This window comes from Linepithema humile, chromosome 2, assembly GCF_040581485.1.
Source record: "Linepithema humile isolate Giens D197 chromosome 2, Lhum_UNIL_v1.0, whole genome shotgun sequence".
Taxonomy (NCBI): domain Eukaryota; kingdom Metazoa; phylum Arthropoda; class Insecta; order Hymenoptera; family Formicidae; genus Linepithema; species Linepithema humile.
The window spans coordinates 18,238,811-18,255,061 of NC_090129.1; the positions used below are offsets into that span (position 1 = coordinate 18,238,811).

Below are 16,251 nucleotides of genomic sequence, written 5' to 3' on the forward strand. Positions count from 1 at the left end.
ATACACTTGTCCTATTCTCTCTCTACTTTTTTATTACAGTAGTAAAAAATGTTTGCTGTTTGAGCCAGATTTGCACATTTTTTGCAAATTAATATTTTTTGCAATAAACATTTTTTTCGCATCTTCGCTCCATGCTTCGTCGCATCTCTATACTTTGGCGCTTAGATTTTGATTCATAATAATAGATCTAGGTCACAAATTACTATTCTTTCCAAAAATTTATCTTTTCAAGCAAATAACGAAAATGTGAAAGAAATGTGCAAAAAAATGTACTGAATAAAAAAGCTAGTAGAGACATGGGACAATATAACTGTTGTAAGAGATTATGTTGAAAAGTAGATAAATTGTTACGTTGATTGAATAAACCATATTGAAACTACAACCGTTTGTTTCTTTACTTTAAACGACTCTCATAATGATTTCTAGAAAATATCGCGACTAGGGTAGAAGAAAGTTCTTTGTCAAGTTTTACTGTCCTATTAGTTGTCCCACTTTGTTTTTTTATATTAATTTTATGAATTATAATATTTAAAATATTTTATAAAATGTATTTTTTAATTCAGAAATTATTTTATTATACCTTAGATATATAATTATTTTATTATTTAATCAAATTTGCGATTTTATATTTGGTTTAAGAAATCAGCAAAATTTAATTAAAATAGAACATAAGTTTGCAAAACGCGTTTGAAGATAATTTTAATTGAGTTTGTGTGACCTTATATTTGTTTTGAAAAATGTTATTTAATTAAAATAGTACAGATTTTACAGAATGCGTTCGAGAGTTATCTTGACTGACAAAATAAATGTGATATAAGATTGTGGACAAAATTTTGAAATACGGTAGCTTTGAATTATAGGAAGAGAAAACTTTTTCTATGAAGAAACTTTCAAGAATTTTGTTTATCTTTCTTGAAAACTTTGAAGTTTTATCTTAAATAAAGTAGTATCTAACTTTGGTACGCTGTCACGTATAAGTGATTTCGCTTATGTGATTATTTATGTCACCATTTAGCGCAATAATCTGATGTTTAATTAAAGATTTCTGATTCCGTGAAAAATAGTATAAACGATTTTGCAAAAGGTGATGGTAGACAAAAGTTTTTGCATGAAATATCACGTTGTTACAAAAATTTTAACTAAATATAACTGTTAGATATAACAAATTGTGACTTTTTGTTTAATTACATTTTTTAAAATGTTATTTATAAAAATAATATTTTATTATTTTAAATAACGGATAACAGATTATTAATTGGATATTTTTAATAGAATAATAATAATAATAATATTTCGAGTTTGTTTATAAAAAAATATGCTAAATATTAAATAGAAAGTATATCTACAATAGCAAATATAGGAATCTAGAAAGTTTACTTCTCTACTATCGATATACATATGTGCCTAAATAATAGGTCTAAAAGTATTGTCCATACAATAGAAAACAATTTATATGTAACTAGAGAAAAGCCTGAGAGAGGCCATGTCGTCGTTTTTCATACGATGCTTTCTCTAGGCCGTACAGTAACTAACTGCTAACTGGATCTATTTTAGAGCCGGCGGAACTACATGGCCAGATCCACTTGATCCACATGATAAAATGGCCGATTGGTGCATGTCCGTGCTAGCCCCTCTCAGGCTTCTCTCTGATGTAACTAATATAAATTTAATTTTTATATAACCTCTTGGTATTTAATTTTTATAAGAATGAGAAATATAATAGAATATATTGGCAAAATAGAAACATTATAATAATATTTTATGGCAAAAATGATATATGCTAAAAACATTGATTTTACAACAAAAGAAAGATTGTAAAAGAATCTATTTGTTTGGTTTTATATATGGTAAAGAAATTACAAATAAAACTAATTGCAATGCATCAAAAATACATTGCACAAGAAAAGAACTATATTTTGTCGACCAGAGAGAAGCTTGAAAGTGAGGTTATTTCTGCATTTTGCGTAGGATGCTTAAAACCGCTATTTAGTACTGCTGTCTATACGTCATAGTTGAAACTATACAGTCACCTGCATTTTGATACTGTCGATAAGTGACATTGCATGCATTTCGGTATATGTATATCCACAAATTGTAGATCAGAAATATGTATAAATTTAATTATATAATCAAATACAATGTAGTTTCAACTCTAAAATAGATGCAAATACTTCGTTATCGATAAATATTGATAGAACAGAAAAGAATGGAATAAAATTGGTGCATTGCAATAAATACAATCAATAACTGCGGACGCGTGCTTTTCTATTATAAAAATTAGTTGGAATATATTGTATGAAATATTTGCGGTTTAAATCTTTAATTTTTTATATTTTTTTTTGGGTATTTTAAAAAGTTTTCCGAATATGGTATATATGCATATTACTTTTCTGCATTAGTTTATAATATAATATTTATTTCTGAAAAAATATAAAAAACACCTTTAATTATGTAAACAATATTAATTCTTTGATCCGTTTAACAGAACTGTTGTCGTGCAACTGACCAAAGAACACACAGCGCGTAATTGTTACTAAACAGAGATTTTAGAGATCTTCATCATGCTAAAATTTAAATACTGTGTCAAGCGTCGCGCAATCATAATTAATCGTGTTTTTTCGTGATAAACTACTAAGATAAAGAGAAAATCTGGCGATAAACAACGGCGAATCAATCTTAAACTAATTCATTATAATTATTTTTCAATTGTTATTTTATTACAGTATTTATTATTTATAAAAATGAGTATTTTTAACGTATTTAATATATTTATAATTAATATACATAAAATTTACATAAAGAATTTATTTTTTTATGATTATATAACACTTTTCTAAATATCTGATTAAAGCGTGAATGTCGCGAGCAGACGATGCGCGCGCGTGTGGAATGTACTAGCGACGACAGAGACGAGATACACGACATGCAAGACACACAGAGAATAAAGTCACACGTTTTTATTTGGGTATTTAATCAGGTTGCGCGCGGATAATTATGCACATCAGAGTAGCAGTTTGCAAGGCGTGTACTACGAAAGCGATGCAATAAGAGAACGTTCGGAACTTCGCGGAGTTTTATAAATTTGGTGAAAGAATATTCAAGTATTCCGACGCTTTGTCTCATGTGCGAGTCTTGATTAGTGAGTCATGAATTTTGTACCTATTTCGTGCAAAAGCGGTTGTTTTGTTGATTTGCTCGTACTTTAGATAAACAGTTGAGATTTTGACGATTACGATTCTAACCTGGTTTCTAGAGGCTGTGTCGAGAATATTTTTTAAAGCTATAAAGACCAGGAGAATTATTTACAATGATAATTCGCACGAGATACTTTAATGTAGGGCTAATTTGACGCTCTTTTTTAGTCGCTAATGCGCGTTTCGACGCATAGTACGCATTTATTGTGAACGAAGGGTAACGCGGTATTTCGCGTGGCACATTAAGCAACAGAATGCGATTAATTGTCGTGAATTTTAACGCAATTTTAAACAGTGAATTAAACATTAAATTTGAGTAATAATTATTTTAGAAATGTTAATTATTTTAAGTCATAACTTGTTAGATGGATTTGTATTTTACAGATCACAGCGTGTGCGTTGCCATTCCATTGCTATGTCGATGAATTTAGGTCAAATTATTCATATTTTTATTTTGAATACATTTAAGAATTATATCAAATATATAGACCCGAATTAAAAAGATTAAAAAGTATAAGTTTAAAGGGAGAGACGTTAGAATATTATAAATAATTACAACATGTCATAAATATATGAATCAAAATGGATGGATTAAGACGAAATTAGTGTCAATATTCAACTTTGGAAAATTTTTTGTCGATTTATTGTGTGTACGAAAAAACACAAAATTCGCAAAATAGAGTTCATTATATCGATGCGTCATTTTTTGATATATTTTGGTATTTTCTTATGCAATAGAATATCAATTAATTTTAACAATTCATAAATGTAGCACGAAATTGCACGGACAGACTATGTCGTTTATCGACAGTGTCGAAATGTAAGCGGTTGTATAATTTTGATTGTAAAATGCAGATAGTGGTACTCTGAATCTGTGTGTCTCGTGGAAAACATAGTCGCTCTTAGTCTTCTTTGTGGTGTAACACAATCGATTTAGCTGTATATATTGCTGACGTCAATAGCAAGTAAATTTAAAATGTCCTCTTGCAAACCACTGCAATCGGGAGACTAACCTCAGCTTTATCGAAATAACCTGTAAAATTTGCAGTAACTTAAAAATTCAAATTAGTAGTTTGTTTTATACAACAAATGTTTTATTTGTAATGTAGTGCTAAGAATCAACTTTTATTGAAATATTTTATTAAAAAAAAAAGTATTTGTTAATAGTCTAAAATATAAAAAACGATAAATTAACAATTAGTAAATGTTTAATTACAAATCTAGATTATTATTATTCAAAGATAAGTGATTAACTAAATTGCAATTGAACTAAATTTGGCAAGTGGTTATATATTAATATAATTATTTATTAGTTCCATAAACAAATTACAGCGTTAAATTAAATGATAAATATAACATTAATACAATCAACAACCGTAATATTTTACACTATAACACGTGAGAAATTACGTTTTATAAAAATTTACGTTAAATGTCAGAACATAAGTGTTTATTTTTATACGATTTTAAAAGTAAAATTTATAACATTGAATGTAAAAGCGTGCAGGCATTTTATTACATTAGGCATCCTTAAAAAGGATGTTCAAGTTTTACTAGTAGGAAAGCCGTGAAACGGCCCTGACTTCAACGCGTGAAAGATGCATCGGTGCACTTCGCAGCGCGGAGTGCATGTGACGCGAATTGGCCTTGCCACGATTGCCCCGGCCGCACCGGTGCATCGCGCAGAGCCCGCGCGCCGCAGTGAACGGCTGCAGTCGAGTCATTATGCAGGTACTGCCGTCTGTCGCTTTAGCTCGTCCACGACCGCAGACCGACGTTGAGTGTTGACTGTCGCCGGTGTTGACTCCCAGTGCACTTGCATCCTGACGCGATGCTGCACTCGTCTCGTCGCCGCATCGCGCCGGTGAACCGCTGAATCTATTATATCACGCTGAATATAATTTCCGGTTTATGACAAAACGAGTGAGACTGTCGTTTCGCTCCATCGCTCAACCATGTTTCGCTTGCTTGCTACGAACTCATTAATCCTTCCTGGGCATCTGTGCCATGCGGGATGTTTCTTTTATCTCGATAATTTGTAATGTTTCGGTTTCAACGCGTATCAACTTAAGTATTAACTGTTTTTTTGTTGATTATGGAATGTATTGTATTATTTTTAGATGAAATATAAATGGCACTTTCTTGCAAATTAGGATAAAGAGAGAACAAATAAGAAAATTCTATAAATATATCAGTTAATTCAATTAACGTTATTAATATTGTTAAGTTACCTCAAATTATTGTGATGAAATAACAAGTCTAAGTAAAAACTTGAGACTTTATTTTTTAATCTCACTGTAGAAAAGATTTTAACAGGTTTTAGTAACTATTTTTTAGTTTTAGTAAGTATTTTTACTTAATTCGGAGTTTATATATAAAACATTCAAATCAAAAACATTGTCTCAATTGAGTTTTGCTTTCAGTAAATATCGATCCACTTCACTTAAATATTCTTACTCGTGCGTTTTACCTGCTATTTTCACCAGAGCAGTATTTTCACTGGTAAACTTTGCGAGTTGCAGTCCATAAATCTCGATACATAGCAATTACTTCCGGCTAAAATTACAATGTCGTGATGGAACTGGTCATCGACTATGCGGCTAGCTTGCGATTTGTAGTTTTGTCGTGGTCGCTGATTAATTGTACTTTTTAGATCGCGAAGAACTCACACTAAACTCGAAAAACTCATTTGGCACGTAATTGTTCCATCAAAGAAATTCTCTTTGACGAAGCCAATGACATAATTAAACAAAGTCAAGGACGATCATGTTAAGGTACGATGTTCTCTTTCATCGATCATATTATTAAAGGGCTTTGATAGGGTTTGAGTTGTTGGAAAATTAAACCTGGAAAAGTGTATGAAGCAATTCAGCTAAAACTTACGTCTTTGTTGGGAAAGATCGATCTCTATTTAACTCATTATGACGTATCGCGAAAAATATAAGGTACAAAAATATTTTAGAGTAATTTATTAAATAAGTTGAATCTTCCGAATCATTATTTTAAAAAATTATTTGCTTAATTTTGTTTTGTGCGCTGTATATTTATTCTATTCTGTGTATTTTAAAATTTCGAAAAACTGAAACAAAAGAACAAAAGTTGTGTGATAAATAATTTCGGATTTTTCAAATAAATTAAAGTTTATTTTTTGGGGGTCAGACAAAGCGCAGTTTAGTTAACAAGTCAAATTAAATATTTGTTTGTCGAAATTGTAATCAAGTTTTGCTCGTATCACGATTTTTTAAGGTACTGCGTAAAAAACAATAACACCTATTGGAAAATCCGAAATTACTTACACAACCCAATTTTTTTCTCGGTTTAAGAATAGATGTTTGTAAATAATAAATTGTGTAGTGCTATCTTAAGCACACATCTATTATTCCACAATATCAATGCAATGGCCTGTTTATATCGTTGATTAGCAGGATTCCGCTTATAATCGTTACGCAAGCACATGTCATGCTACAAATTACTATTAAGGTAACCAAAGTGGAATTGCATGATTAAATTTTCTATGAAAATTTGACTCAATAAATAAATTTTGTATCAAACATTATTTATCGGTGCATTATTTCGTTTTTGTAGTTAAATAGCTTTTTGATCTCAACACATGGCTGCTATGATTCGATTTGTATTCAACGTTATTGCATATGAATACCATCATCCAATCGATTGCCTAATTAGCATCTATCGATGGTTTAAATAATCTGGTTTTGCCGGTTAAACCATTCCGATAATGTATACTGGCATAAAGGTTGATTTACGCAATTTTCAGTAATTTTCATTCTGCATATCAAACAAAACGAAATGATTCAAAATAAATAAGTTGTATGAACAAGTTTTTGATTAGATATTTATGTTAACAAAAGTGCTATGCAGTTTAAATTGCTTTTTCATATAATTATTTATTTTTTTATTCTCTATAATATGTAATTGTTGTATTAGACAAATCTGAATCTTGCTGTGTTTTGAATGAAATCATTATATTTATATATATCTTCTAATTTTATTTGTGTCTTTGTCTGCTGTTGGCATTATTAACTATATTTAATCAACAATACCAATTCTTTCAAATTATTAATAAATGCTAATCAGACAAGCAATCGGATATTTATATACAATAACATTATATTATACAAATATAAATAATATTAATCACGTTTTGGGATTCAACAACTATTTTCTCACAAGAACGAAATAGTGCGTTCGCAAAAATGAACAAAATAATGTTTAATACACAATTTATTTATTTTAGTTTAATTTATACAAAAAAATTTTTATTGTGTAATCACTTTGTTGTCGAAAACTACAACAACAACGAATTAGGTCCCTGGTTTTTGAATTGTCTACATCAGTAGCCGGTATACGAAACAATGACACGCGCGGCTGACCCCGCCCGGTCTTTAACTTCGAAGTGACCGATCGAAGCACTTGGCCGATGCTATAAATACACATCGGGTGCTCACGAGCGCTAGATAAATCACCGAACTTGAGGAGCGTCTCTTGGCTCTTGGGGTATGCGATCGCTGCACGATCGCGGTTGCGTGACTCGCCGGCTCCCTGACCTTTAGAATTTCTTTCACGAATCCTATTTGCACTCAATGACGTTGCAGTCGCCGAAATAAGCCCGCGGTGGGTCGTGAAATATTGCTTCGTTACGCTAATTTCGTATCCTCCTCTGTTTTATACTGGTGCATGTCGATTGCACATTTCTCTCCGCACTAAAGACACACCGGATTAACTTTCTCAAATATAAATTTCGGCAGCGAGTAGTTGACCGGTTTTGCCCATTTGATTTTGGGTTTATGGCAAGATGATTGCACAGCTTATTTTAGAATTGGATGAAAAGGTGCAATTGGATTGCGCGATATAGTTAACTCAGATTAAATTTCAGGCTTTAATCTCCACATATTTCGTTTCCACGGTTATCTTTTTGGATCATTGGATTTATTCAAGATTGGTTCTCAGTGAGCCATTCGTTTTCGCGGTTATATTTACGAAACACTAGACATAATTGGTAAGATTATTGAAGAAGCGAACGACAGTTACATGTTCTAATTGAGTTCAATGAAAAATCCGATACAGAAAAATTGAGACAAAATTTGTAACATTGTAACATTTTAGAAACAGATGAGTTTATCAATTAAACGCAAATGCAATTTCAGCAATAGTGCTGAAATAATCTGAAGGAATTACAAAAATGAAACAAGAACCTGATTTTTCGGAGTAAATTAAATTTTCCAAAATAGCAATAACTCTAAACTACAAAATTGCACATTTGTAGTTTTGTCGACGATATAATTTTATACAAATCTTTCATTTTAGGAATAATATTTGTTTTACAGTTTTAGCATTTGGAATATAAAAATATTTCAATTCTTTATTGCCTTAATTTAAAAGTTAGTTAAAAATAAAACCTGCGTGTCAATTAATCAATCGATACGTATTGTATTGTAGAAGAATAGTGTTCAAGGAAAAACGCAAATACGGGTTTGGTGCGCGAATTTCTTTTGTTGACCGCTATGAGCTGACGTAGTGCGTCGTGTCGACGCTACGATATCACTGTTGGGGCGACTTGTCGGAGTACATGGTAAACTTTTACTACTGACAGAAACGGAGCCCGTCTCACCGATGAAACGCTCGCTCCACTGATACGTGAGTTTGACTCGTGAGTGGCTCGTACTACTTGCTGATGCGAGATTCGGTTAGCTAGCCTCTGCTTGTTCAGTCGAAAGTAATATTGTCGACAAAAATACATTGTCGAATCTTTCCACCAACTTTGTACTGCGCGCATTGCACAGATTTCTATAAACAGAATATTGTATTTAAAGGAAAAACATTAATTTTGTTTTTAATATTTTGTATATACAAATTAATTACATATGCAAATTTTTTATAGCAAAGTAATCTAAGACTGATAAAAAAATACAAAAATAGAAAAACAAGAAGTTTATGACAGTTTGTACATTAACACGAAAATGTAATGACGTTATATTATACAAATCTGTGGACCTAAAATGATTGCAATCAAGTGAAGAGTAGGAAGCTCGTGCGGTGCATTGCGATCTATCAGCACTTCTGCACTCAACTAATCAAACAATTACGATCTAGCAATTAAACTTAGTTAATATCGCCAATATTAGTTCAATCGCGTTTAACGAACGCAACCGAATTACAATTGTGTGCCGTGCACGTCTTACATTACTAATGAAAAGCAGAGAGCATCATGATTAGCATTAGAGACTTGTATGCAGTTGCATCGCACACCGATCACTCGTGATATGATTTCACTATATTCGAGAGATACTGTATATTTATTTAAACGTATATGAAATAGTTATTTTTTTAGAAGTCTAGCATAAAATCATAAATAATTTTACAATTGTACAAATTTTTTTACATAATATTTAATAATTTTTTTTAAATATATCAATAAATAAGGAATTCCGTAAGAACAAAATTATCGCTCAAAAACAAATAATTCATCTAAAGCACAGTTCACAGATTAATTCAACACTCGATCGAAAGAGCAAGAGCAAAATAAAAACTAGGACGCGCAGTCGAAAAAGTTGCACCGGGATTTCGGATGCCAATTTTGTAGCCGCAGGATGGAAAGTTGTCGATAGCCAAATCTGCAGCAAAATAATGCATTGCGCGCGTATCTAACTCTGATTAATTTCGACTATGCTGACTTTCTTCTGATTGACGCTAACAATGGCATTTAATTAAATTTATTTGTACAAAGGTATTCTATCTTGTGTAATACTGGCTGCATTGAAAACCAATTCCAAAAGATATAAAAAAAAGATCTCCATTTTTGCTATGCATTTAGTGCTTAATGCAGTTATTTGATTTTTATTTCATGTTTAGCATCATTCTTCTGTTAGATCAATTAGAAGCTTAAATTAAATTAAACAATCACGTTTAAAGTTAAAAATATACGGATTGAAGAATATAGGTCAGAGATTTTTTCAATTTTTGAAAAAAAAGTCTATCTTTCTTAAGGAGAACAATTATTTGAGAAATAGCTAATGGTATGCCTGCATGACATAAATATTATAAACCATGACATGAGTATTATAAGTCACTTCTTTTAATTAATTTTCTAAAACAAATTTTAAACTTCTGAGATAATGTAAAATCTAGGTCACCTTTCATATAGAACTCTGTAATTTTAATAAAATGTTAATTATGATAAGAGACATGTAGTACAAAAATAATACTTTTATATAAAATTTATTGATTTAATTTTTTGTCGTTATATTGAATTCTATGTCAATTATTTGAATTTGTTGTAATTTAATCAATAAAAGTATTGATTAAATTATGTCAAATTTTATAACTCTTTGAAATAAAGAGCTGTACTGATTTTTGTAATATAAAAATGTGACAAAGTCGACCCAATTTTGTTGTCATTTATTCTTATCGAATAAAATAATTTAATAATATACACTTTAATATTACAATAATACTTGGAATGTAATATTTAATAGAAGATATTGGCATTTTTTTGTCATACTATATTAAAATACGTGCAATCTTCTGCAATCTTCTTTATACATTTATGATAATTGTCCTCTGTTCTTATTAATCTTTATGGAAATACTTCTTTTCGGTTATCATCGACATTGTCCGTTCTGTGAAGTACCGATGTTGTTCGCAGAAAGTATCGAATAGTCATCGATGTTTGCGGTATTCGATGTCGGACAAGTAAGGTATCAATACCCTGTTATATTTAAACATCCCCAGTCCAGTTACAAGCGCCGACTGTAGTGTAGCCTGCCGCGCCGGCGGGCACTTCCGCGTAACCGACCTCGACAAGCCGGGGCGAAACGAGGTCAGGAACGGCGCACACGACGCCGAACGAGGGTCGCGCGTTCGCCTCGCGGCCCATCGGCGCGGTGCGGCGCGACGGCAGCCTAGCTGCTGCCAGCCGGGGGTAGTTCGCCCGCTCGGAGCCGCTCGGCTCGATTCGACGACGCCGCGCGGGGACACCCTCTCGCGGCACTCTACCTGCACACCTGCAACGCGCGACCACACACACCTGTACACATACCTATGGGGTGTCCTAGTTTTATTCTTTCTCATCTTAAATCGCGAATTCTTGAACAATTGCTTGAATTGACAAATCTTCGAGAATTTTTCGATCTGAAATACGGTGATAAATCCGCATAATTTCACTTTATCGATTATTTAACTCATATTTGCAATTAGATATGAGTTTCTTTATTATTTTTACACTATTATATATTATTAATGTTTTGGTAAAATTTAAAAAAAGTTGGCAAAGTGCTGATCATTAAGTGTGTGTCGAGACACTTGTCGTTTAAGTCTTAAATCTTTCCATCATGAAACGTAAAATGAAATTTCTTTCACGTTTATTGATTTAGATGTAACTAGAAAATAATATTTTATAAATTATTGCAAGTGTCATTCTCAGAGACTACAAGTTTTGGAAATATTTTTGAAAGCAGAATTCTCAATTCTTAATTTCTAGTTTATCAAGTGCTCTTTTCGCCGTCTTTAATGCACCCCAACTGTTTATATTAAACTTTTTTGAATATTAACAATGTCACAACATTGAATTATCAGCACGTAACCTACTTCCCGCTATGTGCGGCTAGAGGGTAGATCCGCGACACCCCGTATACATACGGGCGAGCGAGCCAGCGGCAGTTCGTGCGCAGGAGCTATCGCGTGTCGACGAGCAGAGGGTACGAAGGGGTTGGCGGGGAAGGGCGTCCTTACGGCGGCTCTCGCTCGTACGACGAGCGGCCTCAACGTCATTGGGCGTCGGGACGCCGCCACGACGCCGCGCTCTCGGCTTCGAAACGCGAAAGCGCGATCGCGAAGTGCCGCGACACGAGGACGGGATCCTTTTTAGGATCCCTCGAGCGAATATCCGTTTACGAGCTCTCGGAAATCGCATGCAAACGCTTCCTCGAGCACGCATCTGAGAAAGCGAAACCGAAACGCGTGAAGGAAGATCGTAACGTCGTTCCAAAATTGGCATTACTTGATTTCTCGGGGACAAAATCGAAATCATGCGGAAAAATGATAGTCGTTATTGTAAATTGTCGAACTAGGTGTCCCTGAATGTGACGGCAATTACGAGAATCTGTTATTGCGCGAGAAAGATCTGTTGAAGGTGACTCGATTTTTCAGAAGATCCCTGAGATTTAACGGATTGATTATTAGTGTGTGTGCGCGTGTGTTACAATTTGACAACAAGGCTGAATGAGAATACCGCGTGAATTTCGGTACCTCAAAGAACATCTTCAAGATCTTTGGTTCTCGAGAGAAGCATTTTTTTACAGTTTCGATATTCTTCCAATCAAAGCCGTGTGTTGCTCAAAAGATCCTCGCTACTCTTGGGGAATTCGTAGATCCTGAATCTTGAAGGGTAAAAGGATTCAGTGTAGTGGATAGAATAGTGGAATATTTTTCGGAAGTGTCCTCAACTTGACGCGCAAAGATGCTCCAAGTGCTGTAGATCTCAAATTTGTAAGAGAGATCCTCAAAAATTGGCGAACGAGAAGCGTCTTAATAAAAAGTGCTGGACAACATTTTTGCAAAGTGTTTACCCTTTGATCTATTTAACGCCTCGCTAGAAAAAAAATCCATAGCATTGTTAAAACAATTTATGAATTCTAAATCTACAAAAAAGGCGTTTCCTCATCATAAAAAAACTTGCTAAATACTTTAGCGAAGCAATACGTTTTGATTTTTCCACTGTGTACATAATCTTGGCGCCTTCCAAAAATCGTGATACTGCGAGGATGATCTATAGATTCTAAATCTACGAGCAAGTAAGATTATTGACAGTAGAAAATCTGATACGATGAGAACTGTAGCGAAGTGTAAATCCTTCCATTTTGTATCTATTACACGGTGTACTAAAAAAAAAATATCTTTAGCATCAGTCAGTCGATACTTTGCTAGAAATTAAAATCGTGAGATTTTGGTTTATCGAACCTGCGAGAGAAGAAGGATCTCTCGTGGAGTCTCAATGAACACTTTCATGAAGTATCCGAGTCCTGCAACTTCACCTTCGACTAACTTGCTCAAGGGATCACTACTTGGTCAAGGATTAGTTGCGGATCCCAATAGTCGAATAGGGAAAGGAGCAGCTCCCAAATAGCTAAGAGACATCTTGAAACGGTGATTGCAACATTGAGGGCGCAGACAAGTCCCCACTCGCCGTGCCATCAATTCCGCAGACGGATCGCTCTTCCGTTTGCGGGAGTTGGTCCTACGAGTGTAGGATTCGAGTGTGTATGTGTGATGACGATGAGGATCGCGCCGCGGGGATCACCGAGGTGACTCGCGGCGGCTCTTGGGGGACCGAGCGGCGGCACCGCGGCTCGCAGGATGCTGCGGACGAGGAAAGCGGAAGGAAGATTTCGCGCTGTAGAATCGGCCCCGGCCGACTGGTAGGACCGATGACAGGGCATGGCGGTCTAAGGGCGCGCGTCATGCCACGCGTCGCCGGGACGCTCGCGTCGCGCTCGCGGCCTCTACTGACGACCCTCACGACGTTGCTCGTCGCGCTGTCCTGCTGCTGCGCTCGCGCTAGCGAATTCCCCGATCGGGAATGCTGCGACCCACCCTACCCGATCCCGGAGCCCACCGGCAGGTCCACGTCCGCGCCGACGCCGACCGGAAGAAGCGGTAAGTTGTCCGTCAGAAATAGGGTCGACGTTAAAAAAGAGATGTTACTTGAACTGGGATTACCGTATAAATCATTCGTTTATTTTAATTTAGCAGTTACATATACTGATTCTTACTCAAACAATACTGGAAACTTTCCAAAAAAAATAATATCTGGCATATTAATATGCCTTTTAGAGATCTTTAATTAAAGTTATAAAATAATACTAATTTAATAAAGCGTCGCACTGCTGAAACAGCGTCACGGAAATTTATTTTGTAACATATAATGCGTTCTCTAAAATTATTACAAATGCAAACATGAATCTGAAAAAAAGATTAATGAAAATTCGCGCAAAAAGATTTGCGCATTTGACATTTGCTGTAAAATTATTCATAAATAGAAAAAAGCTGAAAAAGATTACGCGTGTTAGTATTAACAATGCAGTCTATTAATTGTAATCTGCATCCATAAGATATGGCGAATTTTGATTTTTAATGAGATATTGGAGGAATATAAACCGGGTCACGAACGCGAAAATCTGCATTCATGCAATTCGCACACAACGCCGGTTATTAGTGGAACAATGAAATAATATTCTGGTACTAATAGCAGTGAGCCGGAAAATAAATTCCAATCTAATTACAGTGGTGCTATGGCTAACCGTGGCAGAAATACGTTTTCATTAGTACTTTTCTGAAATTAAATAATACACGATATTGACACGAAATATATTTTCACAGCGTTGTTTTAATCGTGCGATATTTTAGATTTACATTCAGTAGTGTGACGGCTTGTAAAATCATTCATGATCCGACGCAAAACCAAGTTCAAAGTACAAGAAGATAAAATCGGACTTAGTTAAATGCAATTTGTTAAGGATGTGTAAATAAATTTAGATTTATTTTTAAACATAATTGTATATAAATGGGAAGTAAAAAATTCCAACAGTACGGACGTTTCCGAAAGTTACGGTCTAAATGTCTTGTAACTTGCTTTATGCTCATAACTGATCGATATCTTTAAAAACATTGATTTCCTTTGCCATATATATATAATAGACTATTCCATTTGCGTGGAACTGACAGGAGAGGGGAGACAGGCTCCAATAATTGAACGGGAACCAATAACTATAGATATGCCCAAGCCACGTTCTACTAACCGCAGCTACTGGATACTGCGATTCGCCCGTTCGCGGATGAGCGGATCATTAATTCGGTTACAAGGGGTTATTAATTTAACAATGCGTAGCCAACTCAAGTTCGCCGCATTATGAATTTAATGGTCAATCCGATATCATCATAACTTGCGTGTCTTTAACCCATCGGGAGTAATAAGGAAAAAATATTCCTGCAACAAAATATTATCATATAGAATTATATTATTCTATACATAATTGACAATGTTTATTAAGTTCGTAAAACATAGAAATAGTAAGTTTATATTTTCAAGAAAAATGCTTGAGAAATTCTGTAGTCCAAATAAACAAGTCGTTAATTTCCTGATTGCATCATCATTAAATAATAGCTAAATTGGACAGCAGGTTTGCTCGTAGAAACCTATACAAAACTGTACAAGAGAAGGATTCTTTGATGAAAAAGAATCTCAGTTATTCACAGAATTAACAAGCAGCTTTTTTAAATAAAACTTATTAGTAATTTTTTTTTGTTAATTATACAGCAAATGTAGATATACGAACTTTGATAAATAACTAACATTAAGAATCTATAGCGTGCTTTTAAACGCATTGATTTGCTATGATCGCCGGCTTTAAGCCGCGACTCGTGACTTTCTCGAATGAACTCGAACCTTATAGTCGCGTCGCATCGTCGTCGGTGTATAAAGTAAGTAACGAGAGAAGTTACCGCGTAATTGGTCGCATTATTTGTGTCTGTGTGAGCACTCGGGCTTCGTACTCGGATGAACTTCGATTGAGGTCGCGCGCTCGATCGAAGGTTATCTACGCTCTTGCTAAAGTAGCGGCGTAAGTTCAGGCAGGATGGGAGTCGTTCATATCCCTTGTGGAATTTCTCATGTGGCAACCCATCGCCTACATGGTCATAGAGAGCGTTAATGATGAAAGACGATCAACATGATTCGCTTTATTCGCCGATCTATATTAGATGTCCCTAAATTGTTCTCAGTTCTAGATTCCAGTTATAAGTATCTATCTGTGAGTTGTTATAAATAGCTCTTCCGAGCTAAATAAAAATCTGTTGAAAGATTATTGATCGTAGCTATTGGATTTTTAAGTATTTTTGTGTCTGATTCTTCACTTTCGCCATTTTCAATCGTAAACATATTTCATTTCTTTCACATTATGGTAATAGTTTTAGAGAATTATTCGATATTGTCGATACAGTTTATATATTTGTATGTTAAGAGAATTATCAGATTTATCAGATA

General features: G+C 34.3%; 1 protein-coding gene across 11 annotated transcripts in view; it reads left to right on the forward strand.

Moving 5' to 3' along the window:
* Gfrl (Glial cell line-derived neurotrophic family receptor-like) overlaps positions 1-16,251 on the forward strand; it is a 342,717-nt gene that overhangs the window by 42,869 nt on the left and 283,597 nt on the right. The window contains exon 1 of one of the 11 annotated variants that reach the window (XM_067349566.1): positions 11,891-13,865. The exons of 8 other annotated variants lie outside the window; for them this stretch is intronic. In XM_067349566.1, the coding sequence (XP_067205667.1) occupies positions 13,472-13,865 (394 nt within the window). In that variant the 5' untranslated portion in view covers positions 11,891-13,471. Of the gene's footprint in view, positions 1-11,890; positions 13,866-16,251 lie in introns of those variants that run through there. 2 more of the 11 variants (XM_067349576.1, XM_012379031.2) reach the window with 2 other exon arrangements.